At 38.4% G+C, this 19552-nt stretch overlaps 1 protein-coding gene across 1 annotated transcript in view; it reads left to right on the top strand.

The window, feature by feature from the left end:
* Nucleotides 1–19552, top strand: part of UBXN11 (UBX domain protein 11) — a 1449120-nt gene that overhangs the window by 595191 nt on the left and 834377 nt on the right. Inside the window, exon 5 of the mRNA XM_044083944.1 lies at nt 17766–17820. Coding sequence (XP_043939879.1) covers nt 17766–17820 — 55 coding nt within the window. The remainder of the gene's footprint in view (nt 1–17765; nt 17821–19552) is intronic.

The raw sequence follows: 19552 nt of genomic DNA, 5'->3' as shown, positions 1-19552 counted from the left end.
CCACACCCGCTTTCTATCCGCCATACTTCTGTAAATAGTTAGTGGGATATAAAATTATTGTTTCCTGTGTGTGTGTGTGCATGTGTGTGTGTGTATGTGTGTGTGTGTTTATATATATATATATATATATATATATATATATATATATATATATATATATATATATATATATATATATCATTTAAATGTGCAGGATGAGTAAGCTCTTTTTCTCTGTATGGGCAAAATGTTCTTAAATTGTCTACAATCTGACTGTTGATTTCTAGTCAGCAGTCAAAGTATAGGTGTAGGAGGGAGACAGAGCTTTGTGAAGTTGGCCAATTGTTGCATGCTAGGCACAGTACAACCCATATAGCCAAAGGCAACTATAGAAGTGAGGAATTTGGACATCAACTGTTATGGTAAATTCAGCTTACAAAACTGTACTTTTCAGACAGAAGGGTTCTAGAATAATCCATCAAGGTTACAGTTGGCAGTGGGAGTCTCCCTTCTTTTCCTGGGATTCCTCATTACCTTATCCACCAGACCAGACTCTTCTTTTCTCTCCTGTTATTTAGCATGTGCTTTCTCAGGGGGTGATTTATTTCAGGGTGTTTCAGGCACCAGAGAAAGAGGATTCTAGGAGATCAGTTCTGGATCTTTCTTTTTTGAATCTGTTTGTTCTAGTATCCAAGTTCAAAATGTTACCTCTTCATAAACTCTTATTCCCCATTTGAGTTTTCTAGTGATACTAGATTTAAAAGATTCATATAATTACATTCCTATAGATCCAGATTTCAGACATTTCTTAATGTTTTCTGTGTCTAGATCACATCATCAGTCCTTGGCCTATCTTTTGCTTCAAGAGTTTTCACAAGGTGTCTAACTTCTATGATAGTCTACAGCAGACTGCAAGGTATTTACATTTTCTATATTTAAACAACTTACTTATCTTTGTAGAACCTTTTTTCAAAGTGTCAGAAATCTCTCACTCGAGTAAGGGATCTCCTAAACAGGCTGGAATTTCAAGAGAACTTACAGAAGTCTTCTCCAACTCCTTCTCACATGACTATTTTCCTGGGATGTCTCAAGGACACAACAAATCAAAGTGCTTTTCTTCCACAGGAAAAATAGATCTATATTTAGACCTATTCATGAGCTCTCCCACTCAGACCACTGTCTTAGCAAAGGAATTCCTCAGGATTCTGGGTCTCATGGCATCTGGGATACTCATGATACCTTTTGCAAAACTTTACATAAGAAAAATTCAGTGGCACCTGAAACCTTTACGGCCCTAGCATCAACATCTCCTAACATTTCAGATTCCAGTTTTGGGGTTTGTGAAAAGGGGGATTTTTGTGAAGGAGACATCAGATTTATCAAAATCTATGTCTCTCATTCTCCTTCTAGCCCCTGCACAGTCAATTACAACCAACACCTCAGACTTTACTTGGGTAGTATTGTCTATGGGAATAAAAGTGCATGGTGAAGAGTATTCACAAAAAGACAGACCAAACCACATAAACCTAAAAGCGATGTTAGTTCTAATAAATGCTCTCAACTCTCTCAGTCATCTTTGGTCTCCAGGAACTCTACAAGTGTTTGCAGACAACACCACAGTAATGTGGCACAATATCAAGCAAGGGAGAACCAGATATTGCCCTAAGTGTAGACTGGCTGTGGAAGCCGGAGATAAAGCTTTTCAACTCACTATGGGTGCATTTTACATACTGTCACAGAAAAATTGTGTGGTTGACAAGCTGAGCAAGACCAGGACAGACCTTCATGAATGGAAACTGAATCGGTGGACCTTTTCAGAATTGATCCAGCAAGTCAAAACAATCAGTTGGAAGTATTGTGCTCCAGGATCCCATGCAAGAATGCCTGGAAGACAGATGCCTTATCCTTTCTTTGGATATATACAGATTAATTCTGAAGATTCAGAATGACTCTACAAAGATCATTGTGGTGACTCCATTCTGGCCCAGGCAACAGTGGTTCTACCTTCTTTTGGAAATAGCCAGAAAAAAGTATCTTTAATGGCCTTCTACTAACCCCTTCTGCACCATACCCTTGTAGTTCATCAAATAAAAGACATGACAACATGGATTGGCAATTTCCCAATTTCTCCATATCCAGTTTGGTGGATATGGGTATCTTGAGACAATGTAGCAATTGTCTCATGTTCACTGACAACCACTTAATCCTTAAAGAAACAAGTACAGTATGCGAGAGATGTACATATACAGTGTCAGTGGAGGCAAAACTCTCACGTTCAGACACACATAAAAATTAAGTTGTCAGAATCACAGACACTACACCCAATACAGATAGTATGCACCACACACACAGACTTACTTATGTTGATGCATGTAAATGCAGCCGTCCCAGATCCCGAAGACCTCACAGACTTTCCGTCTGCAAAAATTATCCTCACCGAACACAAAACCACTCTACAAAAGCAACACCTAATATTATACATACAGCCACACTCAGTGGAGCTCCAAATACAATGCCCATAAGGCAAGCCAATACAGTACCCAGGACTCTTGTTATAGGGGACTCCATTATGTGGCATACTAATGCCTCACTCAGCAGCCTGAATAAAGAAAAGAGAGCAGTCAGTTGCCTATTAGGAGCCAGAATCTGCCAAGTTACACACGCACTCAAGTGATTGCACCATAGTTACTAGCATGATTCAGTCATAGACCATGTAGGTGTAAATGACTTGAGGCATCACTCCACTGACTATATAAAGAGAGACATTATTGAACTCTCAGACTATGTATCTCAGGCTGGTATGTGCCTAGCATTGAGAATCATTCTACCTTTACCAAGAATAATGCCACAGTATGAACAAAAGATGATTAACTTTAGTAATTGGTGTAGTTTCTGATGTCATTCCAGGGGGATACAGTATTTGTCAGCATGAGAGGATATGGTTAACAAACCACATGTCTTTACCAAGCATAGTCTGCACCTGTTCCCTCTAGGCTTTCAAATATTGGCCAAAACTTTGTCATCCCCCCATAGAGCCTTTTTTAAGCAATGACAAACTGAAAAACCTCAGAAATCACTAAAGCACTTGGAAAAAGCCCACAAAGACCTCTCGGTGCAATAAAATGTATTTAATGTTCACTCCACTTCATACAAAGTATAAAAAACACTTGAAAATACTCCTTCGTGCCTCAGTATATACCCATCAATGTGTATATACTGAGACCTGAATGGGTATTTTCAAGTGTTTTTTTTATAGTTTTTATGAAGTGGAGTGAACATTAAGTACATTTTATTACACCAAGAGGTCTTCGTGGGCTTTTTCCAAGTGCTTTGGTGATTTTTGAGTCTGTTTTGACTGTGTAAGCACTGTAGCCCAGTTTGTAAACTGAAAAACCTCCCACCATAGCACAGTCAACACAGTGGAATCTCAGAATGTTACTATTCAATTCCAGGAGCTTAAACAAGAAGCTCCACTCCCTCCAAGTGCCCCTCACCCTGGAGAATGTAAACATTTGTGCAGTTAACGAGTCATGGTTTAAAGCTTCTGGATGTACCTCTGCTGTGCCAGGACTTCAGTGCCTTCTGTACATTTAGACCAGCAACTACACAAACAAGGACTAAATGCTGAGGTGTTTTGATCTACATCAATAACAAGTATACTTCTAGATAGGTGAAACAGGATGAAATGGAGTTTCTCCATGTGTAGATTACCTTAGTCTAAGTCCCAAACCATATTCTAACAAGCTATAGGTTACCCTGCATGTACCATGAAACCCATAGCTCATACATAAACCTGTTAGAGACATTCAGCATTAAACCAAATAACATACTCATTGGGGACTTTAATTACCCTTGTATAGACTGGAAATTCTATACAGTCTCAGATTTGCAGGCACAAAGATTCCTGGACTTTGTGAACACAAACATCCTAGACTAGATAGTGCATATGCCCACTAGAGGTGCAAACATATTGGACCTGGTACTCACAAATATGGGAGAATGTCTCAGACATGTCATGTCCTCCCCTGGTAACTGCAAAACATAAAGCTGTCTCCTTCAAAATAAAAATCAATTTGGTAACCTCAGTAAATCCTGTAACAGTTAGGAACTATTGCAAGACAGACTACCTTTTATTAAGTAATCACTTGTTGAAATTCCATGCTCCTGCAAACCAAGATAACACAGCAACCCACGTGGAATTGTTCACAGAAACTTTCTACAACCATGCCAATGGCTGTATAAAAGCTGCTGTGCCTGTGCATACCAGGAGTAAGCCCCAATAAAGCTCAAAAAGTAAAACATCCTGTTGGATCCCTAAATTAAGCATTTTATACAACAAAAGAAAAAAGTCATAGCTAAAATTGGGAAGTGTAACACCTAAAAAGATGAAAATGTCATCAAACTAAATAGAAAGTTAAGAGGGCTAATTAAGTCAAAGAAAGCCGATTTTGATCAAAGGGTGGCTTCCCAGACCAAAGACAAACATAAGGCCTTCTTTAGCTATGTCAGAAACCTCAAAGGAACCACACAAAACAGTGTGCCAAGCTGGTTGTCAGTGGAGCCACATTTACAGAGCCGACTTATACAGCAAATCTACTGGCTAACAAATTCAGATCTTACTTTACCCCAACTCACCCTTAGCCACACTCCGGGAAGCACCTTCAAACATAACCCCCCTCCAACCATAAATAGGGGGCATCTCCTGGCTGTGCTAGATAGGGCCAAAAGTGCAGCCTCAGTGGGCCATGATAATATCCCAGGATGCCTCTCTTGGAAAAGGCTTATTAGTTGGTGCCAAGAAAAGAATCAGTACCCATTCAGAGATAGTTCTCTTGTTCCATGATATTTGTGTAAGTTAATATCCTACTTAATCAGTTTGTCGGTCAATTCAGCATGTCTGCCCATGGATCCCCCCTTTCAATGCAATCTCATGAAAATGTTTTTGAAAGGGGTGCTGGCTAAAAAGAGGTAGCTCTTCCTTGGGGTATTAAGTTTGTTTTAGAAAAACTAACTCTTGCTCCATCTGAATCATCTCATCAGGCTTACTTTAGAATCTTGACATGGAAAACAGCTTTACTAATTCCATTGACATTTTAGGTATCTTTTCTCTAAGAGCATGTAGCAGGTACAAAATGATGTATTTACAAATGGAAAAGGATTTCTATTTGGTGCCAGCAAAACAAGCTAGTGTTTCTCTGGTTCTAGAGTATTTGTGTGTGTTACTGTCCTATTGCCTGACACACTCCTCAATCAAAGTTCACTTGTTGGCTATTTCTCCATGTCTACCTTGTATTCCCCTCTTTCAGTGCAACCTCACGTGAAAATGTTTTTGAAGGATGTGTTGCATTAGAAACCTCCTGGGAAAAAGGTGGCTCATCCTTGGGATCTTAGTTTTGTGTTAGAAAAACTAACTCTTGCTTCATTTAAACAAGGTTCTTAATATGGAAAGCAGTCTTACTAATTGCTCTAACCTATGCATGAAGAGTTATCTAAGTTGCAAGTTCTCATGTTGGATCAGCCTTCTCTCATTTTCCACATATATATGGGTTATTTTAGAATTAATCATTTATTTATGTCTAAAGTGGTATCTGAGTTTATCTTAAGCCAAGCAATCCATATCCATGTTTTCTTTTCAGAACCTTAAAATGAGTGAGAAAGGATACTTCAAACCTTGAATGTCTATAGGCAACTCAGGTACAATCTTGACAGAACAAAATCTTTCAGAACTTCTGATCAGTTTTCATTTCCTGTGACAGTAAGAAAAAAGGAAAAACTATTCCAGGCAAGGTTAAGTTTCATTCAACCAGGTCATTAGCTTCTTTGGTGGATTTTTGGAAAGGGTTGTATTCTAGAAGTATTCTAGAAGTAGCAGCATATTCCTCTGTACATAGTTTTACAAAACAGTATAAACTAGATTGCTTCTATAGGTCTAGGACAGATTTTACTAGGACTATTTATCTGGGGCTTCTGGAATCCTTATCTTTCTTCCCCAGTCTAGTTAAGCTATGGTAGTCTACCTATATAGCTTAGGCTACTGCAGCAGTGATAGATTAGTACTAGTACTAAGCTAACTGCCCTTGTGAGCCATTTTAAGCCTAGCCAATTATCCAGTGTGAGACTCAAACCCTGCACCTTGTGTTTGTAAGGCAAACACCTTAACTGTTAGGCCACCCTCCCAACCCAAATGGAGAACACAGTACAGTTGTGTAAGTAAACTTCTTATAACAGTAGATGTTCAAATGATCACTGCTGCAGTAGCCTCCCCTTATTTATGTATGTTTTTTATGCCAAGGTGTGGATATGTATTATTATTTCTCTAGCACTGTCCTTCTCAGAGCATTAGTCTCCCTCTTGCTGTTAACATGAAAGTTCTGAAGGGCTTGGCACTCAAATCTGAATCTCTGTGAGCTGGGCGGCTGTTTTATCCTTGGCAACATATAATCCATATAGCATAGGATACTACAGCAGTGATCATTCAAACATCTACTGTTATGGTACATTTACTTACACAACTGCACTTTATTCAGCCTTCTAGTTTGACAAACAGAAAGAGCAGTTTCTTCACTGATTTTTAACTCAGAAATCCTGTACCCCTCCCTGTTACCTGACTGACATCCCTCACTTTCGACATGTTAGAGGTATAATAGTAATACTTTGCATATCAAGTATGTTGACCATCTGCTCTACCCCACTCACTTGATTTATTGTGTAGGCGGCTTTCTTCTTCTGTTCTTTTCAAAATCCCTGAATAATATTTATAACCATTTTCAGCTCATCCTTTCAAATATGCCGCTCAGATTTAAATCTTTTGCTAAACCCTAACAAATCTAAAACAATTATTTTCATTGACAACTAAATAGATCCTTATACAACAATTGTTTTTCATATCACCTAAACTAATGATACTAAAAGTGAAGTTGTAAATGAAGTTGTACAGTATATGAAATTGCTAAGTATCACGATAGCTAAAAACCTTAAATTATATCACGTCTACAAGACTGTAAAACTACTCCAAAACTTGTTTTACTGTGCAGAATAAAAAAATGTTTAACAGAGCTAACTTATTTAAACAACGCATACATACCTTTCTGTTGTCCAGATTTTTGCAGAATGCCCAGATTTTTCCTCATAATTTTGGTCTGTTCCTCATAAAATTTTTGGTTTTGTGGAAATCACTGTGGACGTACGTCACTAAATAATCAGAGTTGAGTTTCAGACTTCATATCCTACAGAAAATGGATGTTAATGTAAAATCTGTTATTGTAGCAAATTTCTAAGTTTATAAGAGCAATATTTAAAATCTATCCCTGATGTTGGACCTTTGTCCCCCTATTATGTATGGCTTTGTCCAGATGTTTTGCACTTAGAGGTTGAGATGTATGAATGCACATGCTTTTCTTTTCCCTGTCGTACTATATTCTGCCCCAGTCCTGACCAATCTAAACAATGTACAATGCTCCAAATTTGAACATATTTGTAACAAAATAACTAAGGTTACTGTTAATACGCCAAAAAACATTGTTGCTTAGCTGTAAAGAAAATGACATATCTTGGCCTTTTTACCAGCTAACTTTGCTCAGAAATGCCAGAGCAGTAGACCATATTTCTTTTTGGTACACAACAATAGCTAAGTTAATGACTTTTTTCTATTTTGGAAAGGATTTGCTTTTCCATTTTATTGTAATAATTTTCCTTACTATAGCAAATAAATCCCATAACATAGCTCTAACCTCTGTACTGTAATTATGCCTTCCCCTTCCATTCCTAGTAGATTAGATAGGTGCTTATTTACTCTTTTATTTCTCCAGACTGAGCGACATCAATCTGTTAAAGAAGTACCTTTATACATACCTTTATATACCCTAATCTAGTGTAATAACTTAGGAGTGCTATTTATTGCTGTTTTTTGTTGTTGTGACCATAACGACCCTCCATTGGACCAGTAATTGGGGAGTCTCAATCCTCACCATTGGCACCTGTAGAGAGATGATCATTGGGAGGGTAACAGGTACACACACACACTATTTTCAGATGCAGCCCTCTGCATCAAGTGCAATTTCCCTTAAGAGCACACAGAGACCACAGTCAGTATGGGGCTGGTTTCTCACTCTTTCTCCTGATCCCCAATAAGACTCCCACTGGCACATCTACAGAGTTGAGATCTCAGTTTTTTCCATTCCAGGGTTTCCTTGGATGAGATATGCACAACAGCAACATGGGCTAGTCTGCATACCTTCATCACTCATTACAAACTGGATTTGGTCTCCAGGGGTAGAGCCACCTTTGGTTCTGTAGCAAAAAAAAAAAAAAAAAATGAAGAGATATTCCCTTTTGCTGCGGTGAACTGTCCAATAAATAATCCACAAACCAAAAGACAGCTGGTTCACCGAGGCTAACACTGTGGTGAAAAGCCAATATACGGTCTGTGCAATCCAGTAATAAAAGTTCTGTTAAAATCCAGAATTTAATGAAAAGAATGAACTGAAGAAGAACTATTCGAAAGCGCTTGGAACCTTGGTGTTGATATTCTCATTGGGTGAATAATTCTGACTGGCTTATATATACAGATGAATGTCCCATTTGATTATACGATCTGAAGAAGAACTATTCGAAAGCGCTTATCGTTGGACAAGGGACTTAATTTTTATTATTTTTGTTCTTATTTTGTTTTATTTCATTCTTTTCATTAAATTCCGGATTTTAACAGAACTTTTATTACTGGATTGCACAGACAGTTTATTTGCTTTTCAGCACAGTGTTAGCCTGGGTGAACCAGCTGTCTTTTGACCTTTGGTTCTGTGGTTCTCAGAAATATTCTTCCATAGGGCCATCCAGGATCTAAAGTAGCTGGGGACTCTGTCCAATCAGTAAAGAATCGATGAAGATTGACAACATCAGATAAAGACGTTATGTCTTATCATAACATTCCATCTGTGTTGTCGATCTTCATCTGTTCTTGACATCCCCCTCCCTCCTTCCCCCTCCTGGGACTCCTGATAGAGTGATCTTTGTCCTGGGTTTTTCATTTAGGATGTTCCTTGGACATGGCTTTTTCATAGAGGTGAATTTCCTCTCTTCATGTATGTATGCATATTTCCTTCTATAAGATTGCAAACTCGATTTGAGGTAATGTAGACAGGGGCATTATGGGTAGACCTTTAGCTCAAGAGGTCTTTTGGCCTGCACGAGTTATATAATGGCCATATTGGTTCTGAGGATCGGAACGATAACCCATCAGTCAAGAAAAGCTGAAGATCGACACAGATGGAACGTTATGGTAAGACATAACTTCTTTTTTTTCAGTGGGAAAATACCGAGGTTTCTCAGTCCCATAGATAATATTATGATTTGCTATAAATGGAATTTCCAGGACTCTCACCCATACCCCACTGCTGTCAGCATTGGAGGACGTGTGTGTCACAGCCTGTGGCTTACCTGACAACCAACCTAGTATCCCTAAAAAGGCAGATAGAAAATACAAAGTACTTCAGATTTTCAAGTTTGTATACATTAGTCCTAGATTTAACCCAGCAACTATAGATTTAGTTAATCCAGCTGTTGCCAAACATTTTATTAATCCTACTACTCCTTCTGATAAGGATGGTAAAACTGTTGATAAGTTTGGGAAAAAGTGTATGCTTCTGTAACTTTGATATTTATAACTGTCAGGCTCATGTGTTAAAGTTTATCATGGCTAATTGTGAAAGTATGAGGAAATGTTTTGTCTCAGTTTCTTCTTGTGAGGAAAAATCTGCTTTGTATAGTTTTTTTCCTGTTTTTCAAGTCACTATTCATTGTTTGAAATGTGTTTATAGCACTATTGATAATACTTCCAGAGTTGCCACGGGTACTGTTTTAAGGAGGTTTTGCCTGGCTGCATTCTCAGGACCACCCCGAAGATGTCAAAAATGAAGTGTTGAATTCTTCATTAGATAGACGTTTAGTTTTTGGATTGTCTGCTGCAGAGGTTATCAAACAGTGTGATGAAGGAGTAAAGAGAGTCGCAGCTGAATGTTGGTAAGCAGACATTAAAAAAGCAATGGCAGTGAGGTTCCAAAAAGAAAGCAGGAATGCCCCAGAGCAAAGGAGAGTCAAGCAAGTCAGAATTATTATATAATGGACTTTTACCCTCCCACCCTGGCAGTCACTTAACCTTTCCATAAAGTCTGAATCTTTATCTCTCTCTCTCTCTCTCTCTTTGCCAACAGAGAGTTTCATACAAATGAGTCTTCAATGTAATCCATCTAGGATGCAAATGGCAGTCGGAGGAAAGTCCTCATTTTTAGGGAATTCCTCCTCATATGTCAGACCAAACTCTTCTCTTTCCTCTTGTCTTACATCATATGCTGCCTTAGGAGGGTAACAGAAGCTGTTCCTCCTCACCAGTTTGGGAAAGGATTATACTCAATGTTTTTGGTGCCAAAGAAAAAAAAATCCTGGAGATCACATCTAGATCTTTCTTTCCTAAATCAGTTTGTAATAGTGCCCATGTTCAAAATGCTTTAACTTTAAAACTTGTTACCCTTTCTTCCTCATTTGAGTTTTCTAATAACCTTAGATTTAAAAAAATACATCATCATATTCATATTCATATTTATCCAGAGTTCAGGTCTTTCTTTTTGTGTGTCTGGATCACATTATCAGTTCTTTGTCTTACCCTTTGGGCTATCTGCTCCTCCTAGAGTGTTCACAAAGTGTCTAGCTCCTGTTATGACCCATAGAAGGCTGCAGGGTATCCACATTTTTCTGTACCTATGTAATTTAACTTATCTTTGCAGAGTCTTTTTCAAGGTGCCAGGAATCTCTCACCTTGTTAGAGACCTCCAATACAGGCTGGGATTCCAAGAGAACATTCAAAAGTCTACTTTGACTCTGTCACACAGGATTGTGTTTCTGGCGTACCTGTCAGACACCTCTATATAAAGGTCTTTTCTTCCACAGGAAAAAAATGAATCTATATTTATATCTGTCCCAGGGGGTTTCCCTCAGACTTCTGTCACAGCAGGGGAATACCAAAGGAGTTTGAGTCTTATGGCTTCCATGATTCTCGTGATACCTGTTCCAAGACTCTGCATGAGAAAGATACAATGGTATTGGAAATCTCTTTGGTCCAGCATCAACACCCATTGCTTTTCAAATCCCAGTTCTGGGATTTGTGAAAAGGAAAATCACTTGGTGGTGACATCATATTTCTCAGAATCCAGGACTACCATTCTCTCCTTCCAGTCCAAAGTAGTCAGTCACAACAGGCAGCTCAGGCTTTACTTGGGGAGTAATGTCAATAGGTATAAAAATGCAGAGTGTTTGGGACAAGAAAGCCAGACCAAAAAACATAAACATAAAGAGATGTTATCTCTTATAAAGGTTCTCAACTTTCTTAATCATCTGTGGTCCCTGCAATCTCTTCAAGTGGTTACAGACAATGCCATAGTGATGTGGTGCACAAACAAGCAAGGGGAACCAGTATGCAGACTTGCATTGTTAGCATGGAATATAGTTTTACAGCTCAGTCTCACTATACAGACATTTTACATTCAGTCACAGCAAAATTGTGTGTCAGACACCTGAGCAGGACAAAGGCAGACCCACACAAATAGAAACTGAATCATGTGACCTCCAAAACTTGATCCATCTGTGGGGAATTCCTTAGGTAGACCTTTTGCCTCCTCTCTAAACAATCAGCTTGAAATATTCTGTTCCAGGACTTCATGCAAGAAGGCCTGGGAGATGGCTCACGTTTCGTTTCTTTTCTTTTCCTTTCCTTGGACAGGAAAGTTCCTGTATGCTTTTTCACTCTGTCCACCAATTTTCAGTGTACTTCTGAATATTCCCCAAAGTTCACATGGTGCCCTATGCAACAAGTGGTTCTCCCTTCTTTTGGAAGTGGCCAGGGACAATTACCACAAGCTCCGTCACACCCTGGATTTAATCAGACAAGATTAGGAGTGTTTGATACGTCCCGACCCTAAACAACTTCAACTGACTGCCTGGATGGTTGGGTCTTAATACCTTTTAGGCACCTGTTTTCTGAAGATATGCTACAAGTACTACTGGAGCAAGAAAGCATACTACTAGGAAAATCATATATTAGCAAATGGAAAAGGTTTTCTAGTTGGTGCCAGCAAAATTACCATCACCCATTCAGGGCAGTTTCTCCTGTTTTATATTGTTTGTGTGTGTTACTATTCTACTTGGATTAATCCTTTATGAAGGTTCATTTGTTAGCCATTTCAGTACGTCTGCACATGGATCCCTGTCTTTCACTGCAATCTGATGTGAAAATGTTTTTGAAAGGGGTGCTACATAAGAAGCCTCCCAGAAAACCTGTGGCTCCTCCTTGGAATATTAATTTTGTGTTAGAGAAGCTGACACTTGCTCCATCTGAACCAAATCATCTGGCTGATTTGAGGGTCTTAACACGGAAAACAGTTTTGTTGACTGCTCTAACCTCTGCAGTAAGAGTAACTGAGTTGCATGCTATTATGGTTTTGCAAGCTGTTATGGTTGGTCAACTTTTCTCATCTGCCATAGAGTCAAGGTTTCTTTGATAACTAATCCTTCTTTTATTCCTAAATTGATATCTGATTACTGTTAGCCAATCTATCTATCCATCCCATTTTCTTTCCTGAATGCAAAAGTGAGGGAGAAAGGCTACTTCATACCTTGGATGTCCACAGACAACCTCAGTACTCTTAACAGAACACAATCTTTGCAAACGTCTGATCAGTTGCTCATTTCTTGTGAAGGTAAAAAGAACAGACAACCTATGTCAAAGCTGACCTTTTCAAATGTTTGTCTCAGGCTAATACCTTTTGTTGTTATTCTTACCACAAAAAAAATATTTCTTGCTTTATCAAGTCTCATTCCACCAGGGCTTTGACTTCATCTATGGCTTTTTGGAAAAGGCTGGAATCTAGAAGTATTTTAGAAGCAGCATTATACTCCATACCTTGGATGTCCACAAACAATTCAAATACTATCTTGACAGAACAAAATCTTTCAGAACTTCTGATCAATTAATTTATTGTGAAGGTAAGAAAAAAAGATAACCTGTGTCAAAACAGACTATTTCAAATGGTTGTCTCATGCTATTAATGTTTGCTCTATGCACCACAATAAAACAGTTCCAGGTAGGGTTATTCTTCCTGGGCCTTTGCTTCATCTGTGGCTTTTTTGGAAAGGGTTGGATGTGAGTAGTATTCTAGAAGCAGCGACCTATCTCTGTGCTCACACTTTTATGAAGTCCAGTAAACTAAGTGCCTCCTCCAGGTCTAAGACAAGTTTTGCTAGGACCATTACCCACTGGCACCTGGACCCTCATCCTTCTTCCACCCAGTTAGGGTAAGCTATGCAAATCTACCCATATAGCTAGGGCTACTGCAGCAATGATCAAATGAAGAACATAGTACATTTGTGAAAGTACACTTACCATAACAATAGATGTTCAAATGATCAGTGCTGCAGTAACCGCTCCCTCACTCCATCCATTTTTGAATTTTTTTAATGCCAGGATATGGACTTTTATTGTTATACTCCTAGTGGTGTCCTTTCAGGGCTTCAGCCTCCCCTCTGTTTTGGCATGAAAGCTCTGAAGGGTCTGGTGCCCAGTACTGACCTTTAGCCTAATCATCTCGATCTGGCTAATGGTTTGGTTATGTGGAAGGTTCCCTGAAAGCTTTGGGAGTTGACCAGATGTTGTATAAAGTTACTGTAGCAGTGATCATTTGAACATCTACTGTTATTGTAAGTTTATTACACAACTGCACTTTCCAACCCACAGATTAGTATTCTTCGGATGCCTTTTAGGTATCTCTCTATTGACAGCTTTTCTTCCTCCAGAAAAAAAAAAAAATAATTAAGCTTATTGTTAGCCTTCATTAATCTTCCTCTTCAGAGAACATCAGCTGCAAGATCATTTCTAAGAGTTCTAGAGTTCTTCTGTCCCTAGGATTCCTCTTGCCAGACTACACATGAGATGTATTCAGTGGTCACAAGTCAGTTTGGATCTAACATTTTCATCCTGTTTCCTCTCCAACTCACTTTATCAGTCTTGTGAAGAAAGTGCTTCTTTTGCAGGTCAGTTCAATATTTTTAACCCAGAAGTTCCTTTCTGTCGTCCTAACCCATCCTAGATAGTGGTCACAGATGTTTTGGACTTTGCCTGAGATGCTGTTTCTTGGGGTGTAAAGTTGCAGGAAATCTGGTAACCACAGCACCTGTGCAAACACATCGACATGAACAAAATGGTGGCACTAATGAATGTCCTAAAACTTTTGAATCAACTGTGCTCTCCAGGAATCCTATTAGTGCTGACTCCCAGCAACACTTCAGTGTGGTATGTAAACATACAGGAAGGAACAAGATCTTAGGCACTTTGCAATCTGACCATGATTGCCTTGGATATTGCAATATACCACAACTTATTTCTTCAGACAACCTATATGCCATTAAAGTAGAACAACGTTGCAGACCCCCTTAAGCAGATCCAGGAGAAATTGTCACAAAATTCTCACAAGTGGATGCTACACTGAGAAATCTTCGTAGAGATAGCCCACCAATCAGGACTCCCAGAATTGCTTCCAATTAAAATAGACAGCAAAAACTCTTCTGCTTCAGGGTACTTTGCATACAGGTATGGAAAGATGGATGCATTCTCAATCCCTTGGTTGGAGATGTTTCTTTATGACTTTCCCACATTTCATTTAGCTTCCAAAGTTTTTCAAAAGATAATAAAGGACTTACAAAGGATTTTATTGATGACTCCCTTTGGGCCTAGGCAAATTTGATTTTCCCTTCTTAAGCAATGGGCCAGGGGTAATTACCAAAAGCTTCCTCACAGAGTGGACATGCTCAGTCAGTACAAGAGATCTTTAATTCATCTCAACATTCAAAATCTCAAACGTACTGTACATAGCATAGGCTTTTGATCACTTTTAGGCACCTTTTTCTGAGGACATGCAACAGTTATTAAAAGAAGGAAGAATATCTGCTGCTAGAAAATAGAATTTTTTTTTGTATCAAAGCAGAGAATACGACCTATCTGAAGCCGAACTACCCCTCGTTCTTTGGTACTTGTAAATTGCTGAAGTCTGACCTTACATACACTTCAGTAAAGGTATAGCTCTCATTCATTTTAGATTGTCTGCCACTACAACCTGCTGCTTTGCCTAAAGTCAAACAACTTTTTGGAGGGGGATTTGCATATCAGAAGCAAAAAAGGTATCTGATTGGGATTTGAATTTTGTTTGAAAAAATATTAAAAAAAAAATTAACTCTACCACCCTTTGTACTTGCAGCTGGCTCTTCTCTAAAGTGTCTAGCCTGCCTGCTGGTGGCCTTAACTTTTGCTAGACTGGTATTTTAATTTTGGGCCCTTATGTCTGTTCAGCTTTTTTTTGGTCTTTCACAAGGATGGGGTGTGTCTCAGAACCATACCCTCCATTATGCCTAAAGTTATCTCAGAATTTACTTTTAATCAGTTTATACAGCTTCCTGTTTTCTATACTGACCCTTAAAACAAAGTTGATGGGATTCTTCATGACCTGGATATTTACAAGAACATTAGTATGGGCAGCCAGGGAGACCAGGAAGGAAATGTGTCTAAGTAAGATGAGAGAAATCATTGTCAGTGGCTTGCAGGTAGCACACTCACCTTTGTTGCTGTGGGTTCTCTTCCCTCTCCAGGTGACTGGATTGCTGACACTGTGGTGTAGCATAGAAGAGTGCTGTACTTTTGAGTGTGTCATCCTTCAGGTAAGACATGAAACCATGTTCCCATCTGCTTGAGTTGGTGGTAGCTCAGGTGGATGTAAAAGATCCCACAGCTCCTATCAAATAGAATAGCAGAAGTTTCCAGATGCCCTGGCCAAATTTCCACTAGTAGTATGAATACTGCCTTGGCTATTGGGTATCCACTGAAAAGAGACCATTAGGCTAGTGGAACTAACCTGGTCAACAAAGGATAGAGAAATAAATAAAAATAAAGAAATGAAGAGAACATAAAAATGGAGCAAATAACTTCTTCCTTTTAATAAAGTGGTGCAGGATGTTGTGTTATTTAGCCCTATCAATTCAACCCCATTAGAATTATTAATTCTTTTTTTGGCATTCTTGCAGTTGATAAATTGTGAGTAACATACTGACTGAGCTACTTGTGAGGCTCAGTTATTACATTTTTACTTAACTGGTCTTTCTGAAGCTTATATCTCATGAAGGACAGTGGTATTTGAGATAACACTGTGCATACATGTGTGTGCGCGCACGTGTGTGTGTGTGTGTGTGTGTGTGTGTGTGTGTGTGTGTGTGTGTGTGTGTGTGTGTGTGCGTGTGTGTGTGCGTGTATATATTTATATGGGTCTGTGTTACATTATCAAATATATACACAGTTAACTTACAGAACATTGATCCCTCAACATCAAGTGTTCAACATTGAATTCCTGCAAAACACTTCTGAAACAACTTTTATGTAGGCGCCTCCACACACACCCTGCTAATTATATATACCAACAAAATTAGAAGTATTATGAAGATATGTGTTGGCAAATACTTGCAAAGAACAGTTGGTTTTAGAAACCAATTATACAGTGTTATTATCAGGACTGAATTTAAGACGTAGGTCCAAATGTAACAGACTGCTGATCTATCACTTCATATTTTGTTTGCTTCCTTGATACAGTGCTGCCTTCCACCTCTTGATCTGGCATTTTATACTGAAGAACTTTAGTCATAACTATGTTACTCAGTGTGATAATATGGGAATTTTTCCACATTTAGCATATGAACTATACTAGTGGGATAAAATGTTTAAAGTAATGATATATGAGCAGTCTATAAACCTAAATCTCACCTGTACAGCTTTCATGTACATACTATGTGACTCTGATATAGTTTTCAAATACCTAATGCTCCCACACAGCAGAGAGTATGTGTTTTACTGTATTTTAGTGGGTTTGTTTTGCTTTATTGGCCCGTAACAATTTGTGTTTGGGGTTTGTTTATTTTGGTTTTGTTAACTGATTATAAGTGATTACTTTAGACGGGTAGTTGATCATTATTGCAGTAATGCTATAGATAACAAAAGTATGTACCCATTCACAAAATATTAGCTAATGAGCAACCATTGCTAGAAATGCAGAGAACAGTATCCATTCTCTTTCTGAACAGGAAAAAGAGCAATGATTTATAAGAATGGTGCCACTGTCCTTGAGTTTTGCTACTTTTGAGTGTGATAGAAATCTTCAAGCTATTTTTATCATTTAGATATATTAGTACAGGGTGATTCAAGATTTCAAATCTCAAAAGTAACTGATATCCAGTTAATCTGTACATGAGACAAATGAACTTCAGTGGAGTTTAATATTTTGGCCGTAGAATCAATATTCCCCATTCAGTAAAGAGGTCTAAGGAAAAAATAAACTCCCGTATTTCTGCAAGTCCAATGACTCAATCAGTTCTATAACCAAGGCACCAACAGATAAGTAAAACATGGTGGAGGAACAGGTTTACAACTCAATGCCTCCTAAACCCCTTGTATGTTAAGAAGTGCAACTCACAATCTTTCTTTAAACATAACCAAGATGCCTAGATGAACATTCATAAATTTTTACAAGGTGTTTACAATTAGCAATAGTTTTTGACTACTAATGGAGTTTTATATTGCGTTAAGAATTTTGCATTGTGTTCATACCTCTTAGAAAATGCCCTTTTAAATACATTTTCATATATATTCCAGTTATTCTGTAATCTGAATACAGTGTAGTTATGTTTATTTTGCAATATTTTTACAGGACAAACAGATTGCAGCTCTAGAAGAGAGGCTACAGATCATGCAAAGATCTCAAGGTAACATTGCATCTCACCAAATTAGTTACTGATGCTTGATCACTATATTTGAGAAAACATATGCTAAACTCCATGAAAATGTAACTTACAACATTGTAAGAATTATGACCATCTAGTAGCAGGAATGGATGTATGGCAATCCAAATGCAAGACAGCAGAAATATGTGCATTTTGACTGATAGATGAAGCTTGATGAAGTTTTACTACTCACTGGTATTTGTAGACAGAAAATTCCCTACGTACAGTTTTACAGAATACAGGGATAACATGAAAGCACTTTCAAGCTCTTCAGAGGCATTCTGGAAACTTTCTTGATTTTCTCCAATCAGTCTAAAGTTTCAGCCAGAGAATAACTTTGGATTCTGTGGTTTATGGCTTCCATGATTCCTTTTTCCAGGTTAAACATGAGAAAAATTCAGTGGTTTAAAAAATACTTGGACCCAAGATTTTGATCCTCTGGGACTTTTAGATTGCAGTTGTGGGCTTTATCAAGAAATAACTGCATTGTTTTTGGGAATAAGACACTTTAGTTTTTGGTTTGGGAGCAATTTTTATGGGGGTAAAGGTGCAAGGTTATTGAACAGTTCTGGGAGGCCAATGCACATAGTTCTGAAAAGCCAATGCACATAAATGGCAGATAGGTATTAGCTGTGATCCATGCTATATAATCTCTTCATGACCTGTGGTGTCTGGGACAATTACAGGTAATTACAGACAACACCCCAGTCATGTGGTATATAAACAAGCAGAAAGGTACAAGGTTGTACCACCCCCCCCATGCATGTTGGTTATGATGGCTTGGACGTTAGCTGCTCACCATTCCTGAACCCTTTGTGCATCCTACATGCATTCAAAGAACAACATAGTTGCAAACAACCTAAGCAGGACCAGGACAGACCCTCACAAATGGAAATTGAATGTGAGGGTCTTTCAGGAACTTTTCCAGATGTGAGGAATACCTATAGTAGAGCTGTTTGCTTCCTTTCAAAACGGACAACTCATTTTTTTTCCCAGGCATCTTTGCAAGCACAGCTGGAAAATAGATGATCAAATGTTGTCAATTTTCATTTTATCCTAATGTATGACTTTGGATCCGATACCTCAGATCCAACTCGGCTGTTGCAATACCTCGTGGCTACCAAAAAGCTCTTGAGCTCCCTACCCTACCCATAATGCCTCTCTACCAATCACCTCAGATCTTGTTTGCCGTTTCGCAAAGATGCAGTCCTTCCACGTAGCTCTCAAGCAGGTAAGTAGAAATTTCACTTTCTTTTGTCAAACCTTTCATTACTAGAACCTAAAATCTGAATAAACAAAACATCTTGTTTTGCCCTTTTTAACTAGTTGTTTACGTTTTTCCATCTTTTACTGAGGGACTTCTTAACTACTAATGTTAGTAGTCCCTTCTCCCTACCTTTTTGTGATTGCCTATCCCTTTCTTTTTTTTCCTGTACTGTGGTACATCTTAACTACTATTGATCCTTTTTCCTTCATATGTAGTCAGCCTTTCTCAAAAAAAAAAAAAGTTCTTATTCTTTGTTTTTTTGTTTGGAATTAGAGTTATGGCAGATAAATTTGATAAGCTGGCTGACTTCAAGAAGTGTTCCAAATGCAGGCACAAGATACCGTTAAGTGATTCACATAATCTGTGTGTTTATTGTCTGGGTCCACTTCACTTAGAGGAAGAGTGTTATATGCAAGGTGTTCAACCACCAGGCCCTCATTGAATGCA

The sequence above is a fragment of the Protopterus annectens genome, chromosome 1.part1, assembly GCF_019279795.1.
Source record: "Protopterus annectens isolate FY-2018-M chromosome 1.part1, PAN1.0, whole genome shotgun sequence".
In the NCBI taxonomy this organism is placed as follows: domain Eukaryota; kingdom Metazoa; phylum Chordata; order Ceratodontiformes; family Protopteridae; genus Protopterus; species Protopterus annectens.
This window is presented reverse-complemented; position numbering and strand designations above follow the sequence as displayed.